The sequence below is a fragment of the Monopterus albus genome, unplaced genomic scaffold (assembly GCF_001952655.1).
Source record: "Monopterus albus unplaced genomic scaffold, M_albus_1.0 scaffold112.1, whole genome shotgun sequence".
In the NCBI taxonomy this organism is placed as follows: Eukaryota; Metazoa; Chordata; class Actinopteri; order Synbranchiformes; family Synbranchidae; genus Monopterus; species Monopterus albus.
Genome location: NW_018127992.1, coordinates 1,337,573 through 1,345,170, shown reverse-complemented (window position 1 = coordinate 1,345,170; position 7,598 = coordinate 1,337,573). Strand labels below are relative to the sequence as shown.

The 7,598-nt window shown below is 42.1% G+C and overlaps 1 protein-coding gene and 1 long non-coding RNA gene across 3 annotated transcripts in view; one reads left to right on the top strand and one right to left on the bottom strand.

The window, feature by feature from the left end:
• Nucleotides 1-1,190: 1,190 nt before the first annotated feature.
• The window catches only part of pcolceb (procollagen C-endopeptidase enhancer b), a 9,397-nt gene continuing 2,989 nt past the window's right edge, over nucleotides 1,191-7,598 (bottom strand). Inside the window, exons 3-11 of one of the 2 annotated variants that reach the window (XM_020611316.1) lie at nucleotides 6,060-6,255; nucleotides 4,716-4,824; nucleotides 4,029-4,287; nucleotides 3,653-3,777; nucleotides 3,006-3,142; nucleotides 2,357-2,892; nucleotides 2,158-2,238; nucleotides 1,676-1,846; nucleotides 1,191-1,484 (exon numbers count right to left, since the gene is read on the bottom strand). In XM_020611316.1, the coding sequence (XP_020466972.1) occupies nucleotides 1,354-1,484; nucleotides 1,676-1,846; nucleotides 2,158-2,238; nucleotides 2,357-2,892; nucleotides 3,006-3,142; nucleotides 3,653-3,777; nucleotides 4,029-4,287; nucleotides 4,716-4,824; nucleotides 6,060-6,145 (1,635 nt within the window). In that variant the 5' untranslated portion in view covers nucleotides 6,146-6,255 and the 3' untranslated portion in view covers nucleotides 1,191-1,353. Of the gene's footprint in view, nucleotides 1,485-1,675; nucleotides 1,847-2,157; nucleotides 2,239-2,356; nucleotides 2,893-3,005; nucleotides 3,143-3,652; nucleotides 3,778-4,028; nucleotides 4,288-4,715; nucleotides 4,825-6,059; nucleotides 6,573-7,598 lie in introns of those variants that run through there. The other variant, XM_020611315.1, reaches the window with a different exon arrangement.
• The window catches only part of LOC109966467 (uncharacterized), a 1,756-nt gene continuing 1,141 nt past the window's right edge, over nucleotides 6,984-7,598 (top strand). The window contains exon 1 of the long non-coding RNA XR_002275773.1: nucleotides 6,984-7,111. This is a non-coding gene — a long non-coding RNA (uncharacterized LOC109966467). The remainder of the gene's footprint in view (nucleotides 7,112-7,598) is intronic.

Genomic DNA, 7,598 nt, shown 5'->3' with positions numbered 1-7,598 from the left:
CTACTCCCCCTATGAACCCAACTATGACAAGAACACAGGACCGAATGCTACCTACTGCAACAAGACCCTCTACCTGATCGCCTTCTGGACTCTCAACTTTGACTATGTCCTGATAGTTTTGTTAGGATGATGGATTTAATAACAGTTAAGGGTAAAAACATTCAGTAGTTTTATGTATATACATTATGAAAACACTGGAAATGAAATGTTAAAATCACCTTAAGCACCAGGATCATATGCTTTACTGATTATCTTATAGTCATTAAATACTCAATACTATGTTTACTCTTTTAAAATGTAATTTTCACAACAGTGTTCTGTTGAACTAAATCATGTTTGCATTTCACTAATAATATTTTACTCTTTAATTTAAAGTTACGTGCATGTGTTCAGAGGTAGGGCTGTCAATCTGACTGATGGGCTGTAAAAAAGATAATAGCTCAGTTTTAAAAACAGCAAATCGTGACTTTTCTTGTATTAAATTCCTACTTTTACACTGTTCAGTCCATGTTATAGCATCACAATTTTCTCAAGTTGTTGTTTTACTTTCGTTTCTGTGTTTGTGATGCTGCTCCTGTTAAGTTGGTCACCTGGTGTTTGCAGTCAGACTTGTTTTAGTTAACTCAAACAGTAGTTCACACTACGCTCAGTCATGAACAAATGAAAGTACTTTAGTGTGTGAGCATACGGTGCCTATAAAAATTATTCACCTCCTTGGATGTTTGACCCTTTTATTGATTTTATGACTCAATCATGGTCAATATAATTTGGCTTTTTTTGACAAAAAAAATGACAAAAAAACCTCTTTAATGTCAAAGTGAAAACAGGTTTCTACAAAGTAAAGTCAATTAAATAAAATATGTAATAGGAAATAAATGGGGGGGTGTAAAACAGGGAAATGTATTTTTCCAAAGTAGACAGGTCTTGTCGGTATTTTCATGATATATAAAACCATATATAGGGAACTCATAGTGAGTTATGACAAATGACAGTAAATATTTAAATAGCTTTGAAATGGTTAGTTTTATACTAGAAACTAGGCACGTCAACTTACAGAAATAATAATAATAAGAAATCCTTCAGCCACTGCCAAGTTACCTGCTTGTGTCAGCCAACAAGGATCCCTGCAGCATCATCACCATAGAAAATAACAAGTGGGAGATATTACTACTGTTTATTATAAGCATCTTTTAAAACAGAAATGTCATATATAATACAATTTACATACAAAACCTTAATGTCTGTGTAAAATGTAATTACTTCTCAGAGCTTATAATATTTTCACTCTTTATATCAAGTTAAATTTTTAGATGGTCAAAGCTATCAATCCGATTGGTTGATCGGGCTGTGATGTCAGCATGGTTTGCGAGAAAGGCTCTCCAGTGCTTTTGTGTGGATGGGCTTATAGAGGAGAGTGAAGCTGGAGGGGCTGAGGTGGCCGTTGCCTTGTGTATCGACCTTTCCCATCAGCACATAGTTCAGGCCTGGAGAAGACACAGAGTGAGAAACGATATGTAGCAGCTAATGCTCAGCTACAATGCAACATACCCAGAGGAACTCTATGGCTTGTATTGTTGTCCTAAAATTGTTTCAAAAGTAAGGGAACAATTCAGTTCATGATGTTAAAATGATATTTTCTCTTTTTCATAATGTGACTATGGAGCATTGTTTGTACCTTTGGTTAGTCCGGGACACCTCCTGCAGGTGGAGGTCAACGTGACCGATGTAGAAGGCCCTGCTTTGGTGATGTTAAGGCGTCCTGTCTTATAGGCCTTCATCAGGAAGACCTCGATTGTTGCTGAGCCTCCTGGACCACTGGTCAGAGATGTAACCTTACCAGTAATGACTGAGAGAAAAAAACGGGATTCATGATTACTGAGGCAAAATATTGTGTTTGGGAATTTTCTATTTCTTTAAAAAATTAGAAGCCACTCATGATCAAACTTCACTGATCTTTGACCATTTCTAAAGAATTACATCTAAATATTTCCACGAAGTTTAAGTTCTTGAGACACATAGAGTCCGTTTATCAAATTCAACCCACCCTGAGACAATCAAAACCAAATCACAACATGCTGAACAAAGTGGTGAAATAAGTGACATTTTGGGAACGTTCGATGTGAAAACTGATGGAGAGGAGGTGTTGTGGTGACTCACCAAAGTCATGAGGGCAGAAACTGGACTGCAGAGTTCCTGTCCTCTGACAGGCTTGTGTACACAGAGGGTTCAGTGGCACAGCTGAAGGAAACGCACGCAGCAACAAGCACACAGGTGAGTAAGCACATCGCCATGCATCCTAAAACAGGTGTGCACATATACTTGGAAGTGGATTTTAAATTTAATTAATGCCACTCACGTTTCTTGCTCATGACAGGTTTCTTTGTCACTGTCGTGCCTGGTTTAGGCGCCACTTTAGGCTTCACTGGGGCTGATTTTGCTGGTTTGACACCAGGCTTTAAGGTGGGCTTGGTCTTCAGCGCAGGTTTACGTGTGGGCTTACTCTTGCTGCTAGGTTTGAGTGCTGGCTTTATAACCTTAGGTTTTGGTGAAGGCTTAGCTCTGGGTTTAGGTGTGGGCTTAGCCGGTTTGGGTTTAGCTGTGGGCTTGAGCACAGACTTAGCAGTAGGCTTGCGCAGTGGAGGTTTCTTCACAACTGGCTTTTTGGTGGGTTTAGGCTGGAAGCTGGGTCTAAGTTTGGTGGGTTTGCTTGGCTTCACAGCAGGTTTCTGTGGTGTGGAGGTCGGCTGAGGTCGGTAGATAAAGTCACCTCCGGCGGTGGGTGTCCGGGACCCACGGGACACGCTGGAGTAGTAGGCCATGAAGCCATCTGAGGTCACGCTGAGGTCAGAGATAAACTGGACAAGGAGCTCGTTCCCATTGGTCACGATAGTTCTATGTAAAGAATGGAGAAAGGAGAGAAACTTTGGCAAAGCTCGAATGTGTCATGTCTTTGAAAAGCACCTATTTTGCCTCTTTTCCAACCCATTTCTGATCAGTAGTCTCACCCTGGCGATTTATCGCCGCAGAATTTCCCAATCCTCCTTGAGTCATCCTTCTCTCCCCCGTTAAATAACGCCACGTAGTCATAGCGACAGTATGTGTCAGCCTCCAAATCCAGCTTCTGAAACTTCACCTCAATCACCTGGAAAAGAGGTTGCAATGCAAACTATAAATTTATGACAGGGAATGAAGGAAGTGAGCTGCTGCTTGTTTGTGAACTAATTTTCATGACTGCGTTACAGTGCAGACATAGAGCAGGAAAAGGGCCAGGCTTCAGAAATACAGAAGAACATTTACTCCCTCTCTTCCTTCCCTCATTCCCCATATTCAATCTCTTGGCACACATGGACGTACCTGCAATTACTCAATGAAGTCTTTCATTTGAACTCTGTCACAAGTCTGCTCACACACACTTTCCCGGTGATGGGCCCCTTAACTCCAACTTAACCTCCTTTTCCTCCATCATCATCTAGCTTTATTGAACACACCTAGCTGAAATTATTGGTGAGCTAAAATTTGAACTCTCCTCACTTTTGTGTAAAGGAATATAAGCTATATCAAAATCTGCAGCTTTTGTTTTTCAAAATATTTGTATACACACTGTTTGAGCTTCAGAGCTCTGGGTGGGCATTTCTAAAATATGATTGCTTACATTGCTCGGCTCGACTAAGATGTGCCAGGAGCAGCTGATGCCTGCTGGGTAATCAGCGTTCGGCCAGTTGGGCGTCTTGACAGAGCCCTGTGATTTGGTCAGCCGTCCTCCACAGAACTGGTTTTCTGTAGAGGGGAGAGGATGGAGTTAAAAAGAGGAGATAAAACACTAATATATTTTTTTACCTTATTAGGTTTCATAAACCCAAAAGATTGTAGTCATTTGCTTATCCTAGTGAGGGTTGTGTAACATCTCCTGAGCACAAAAATCATGTCATTTATTTGTCCTAAACAAAGATGAGCATGGTGCTTTTCTCTAGAATAAACTGTAAAGCTCAGTAGTTTCCTTCCTTGTCTATGGAACTGCATGTCCACACCTTCCACATGTGGTTTCCCCCCATTAAAGGAAGCCAGAAATCCTCTTCCTCCTGTGGCGTCATCTGACACCATCTCTAACATCATGGTGTTAGAGGTGGAGATAAGGGCGCCGGGCCTGAACGTCCCACAGAAACGACCCAGCTTCTGCACCAAGCGGGAGTGGCCATTGTAGACATCCAGGTAGTCGTAGCGACAGATGGGGTCGGCCTCCAGGTCGAAGAGACGGAAAGACAACATCACCACATGACCTTCTGGGACCTAGAGAAGGTGACAGAAGGGAGGAATGGTCAAATAAGGGAAATGCGCTTTACCACATCTCTGATATGATTGTTTATCATTTGAAAGGAACGACCTCCCAAGACTCTGAGGAGTGGTGAGCATCTTTTCATGGACGAACTTGTCCCTTTATTGGAAATCAGCTGGTAACTGGATGCTTCAGATGGAGAGTTGGAGGAAAAGACATCTTGTCTTTTTAATGTCTTTCCTTCAATTCCTCTCTCCTTGCATCTATTCCTTACATCTTACTTAGTGGGACTAAGACTCAAGGAAAAGATGCAAGTGACAAAAAATGTGAACCCATGCAAGGGACTTGGGATGTTTCCTTGGTTAGAATAATTTTAGGCTGCAAACTGTACAGTCTATGGTTTAAGCTCAGTTTAATGGTGCAGTGATTTGAAATGACTCACAGTGATGTACCAGGTGCATTTACTGTTGGGTTTGTAGTGACTGGGGAAGCCTTCACTGGCCACAATGCCTGATTCTACGACCAGGTGGCCTCCACAGTGGAAGACAGGCCTGAGAAGAGAGAAATACCATCAGGAGCAGTTCAGCTTTTAACTTGTTGCACCGCAGCTTTTCTAGCTACTGAGAGTAGTGAGGCAGAGCTCCTGCACACTCACACACACACACACGTTTACATGCACACTTAAAACCACAGCTGCACAGTCTGTCTCTGTTCTGAGTTCGAGGAGGTTCCCTATAAACTCTCCTGATTTGGGCTTTTTTTTAATAAAACTTGGTCAATCCAAGCCAGGAAGACTGTCAACATACAATATATGAGCTGCGAGCTTTCGCCACAGACTGACTGTACCACAAGAAAGTTGTTAGTAGATGAAACATTTTAATTGAGCACATGGGCACTTTGGAAAGCTGCACAACAGCCTGTTCCAACACGGATGTTGATGACGCACACCCACTCTTTCACACACAGATCAAAGCAGGGCTAGCCTCAACTTTTAGTCTTGCTGCACTTCGAGGCCCAAGACTTGTTAATTGTCAGCTGCTCTGGTTTTCCCTTTAAATCTGTAGCTTCATTTGTATCATCAAAACTTGAATCTGTTGCACAGTTTCTATTGTTTTTGTGCCAATTTTGGGAAAAAAATTCAAATGAAATGTTATCGTTTGCACTGTGAGGACTGTTCCTGTGATCATCAACCATTGTAATTCTTCAGACATGCTATGTGTCTACTACTGTGGTAAGGTAAGCCACGTCTAGGCCAGAAAAATTCCAGTGGTGGTCCCTCCCTTCTGACCCTCTGGAGCTGAACAGCCCACAGGCATTTGTTTGTCTCTCATGTTCAATTTACGCTGTGTGTGTGTATGTGTATGGAAGTCACTCTTTCAGTATGCACACCAGGCTCTGTAAGCGCCTCAAAAATGAACTTTCCAAACTTCTATGGGATGAGATCATGAGGACAAGCTACTGTACATCTGATGGGTCTAATCACTACATCAATAATAGTATGCTGTCATTTTGTGCCTGCCTCTCTGTCTGTGTGTTTATGGGATGCCAACCACATCTTCATAACACTGCCACCTTATATTGCTACTGCGCTGTTCATAATCATAACATTGCAGCCAGAGGAGGAAAAAACACAGTGGTTAATCTTGATAGATGTGTACTTTAAATCTCTGTGCCACATGTGCACATGGAGGACATAGCAAAGGAAACAGATAAACAAAAGGGACAGCCATGTAGTGGACACACATGCCTGAGAATGTAAAATCTCTTATACACACAGAGAGCTTACCTGGTGAGGTTGGTCTCACTCTGAGCCTCGGCCCATCCCATCGTCAAAGTGACAAGAAGGCAAACAGTCCACACCCTGTCCTCCATCCTGCTGTCTATCCAGATTAGGAAAGAAGAGAGAGGAGGAGAGGAAGAGGCAGGAGGGAGAGAGAGGTGTGGTGTAAGGTTTGAAAGGGGAGGGCGGAGAGGGTGGTGTTCTAGGGAGGGGAGGGGAAGAAAGTAGGAGGTGGATGATTTGATACAGAGGACAAAGAGGAAGAGGGGCAAGTACTGTATGATAATTACACTGCACACTGATTCACATCCAGACATAATGTATATACAGTGCAGTGCAGTGAAACTACAGAGTGCTTGTTGCACTCCAGCTCTATAGTGCTGTTTAGTAGGCAAGGTAAAATAATATATGGAAAGCATGTGTTTCTGCAGGTGTGTGTGCTGTAGAGTGCCACTGCTGCCTGAGTGTATAATGACCACTTCACTGACCCGCCATATGGAGGGGATTTTCTTTCTTTATTCTCTTTTCAAAGAAAATGTATCTGAGAGTAAAACCTTCATACTGCAATTACAAATTATATATTTGATGATCTTTCAGGCCACACGGACTGCAAAATACACATTCATAACAACCCCGTTTGGCAGCTTTTAGGAATGAAATATAGGCTTAGACGTTTAAGAAATCCCTGGAATACATGAGTAATAAAGGAGCCTGAAGACCACTGCCTGTTAGCCCTCAGTCTTATATAGCCCCATGGTCTATATGGCTGTTTTTTATTATACAGATATGCATTTGTGTATAAAAAACATTTATATGCTGGCTAATGCCAGCGTGTGTATGTGGTTCAGTAAAGAGAGAGAGAGAGACAGAGCGAGTGTGAGTGTGTTTCATGTGAGGGCGGGCGTAATTGATTGACAGCTTATTAATAGGGTCACGTCATAGGCGCGCCAGAGATCATTTCTGTGAAGAGACGTCGTGTATCTGACAGGAGAAGACCATGGTCTTGACACTTGGTTGCAATGAAGAACGCTGGCCAGGTGAAGGTTTGTCAAACTGGGGTAGGTTTAATGTGTATCTGACTCGTTTATCCGTTTAGAAACTGCTTTCGTTTCAAGTTATTCGGCGTTAACAGGCACCTGCAGCAGCACACGCCTGTTTACTTGGCAGCTAACTGTTGGCGTTAGAGTTGTTAAAGCTAAAATTATGGAGCAAAAATGCAGGAGGACTAAATTATTAAATGTTTTTCATTTACTTAATGTATAAATCCGACAATATGGGTAGCTTCTCTGACATTTGTTATGAAACGTGTTAGGCTACATGTTAGCTAAATTAGAAACGATTCACGGCGCCCAAAAACGTCGTGTTTTAAAAACTGTGAACACTGAAATGTTTTTCTTCCGTTCTATAAAGAAGACAGTGAGACATTTTAGCGTTTAATTGATCGGTATTTGTTCTTCGGTCAGAAAAACTACATTTAAAAACCACCCTGTTTCAAGCTAGCTTTCGTACCTGCTCCTATTAACCGAATGCAGGTCACGTGATTTG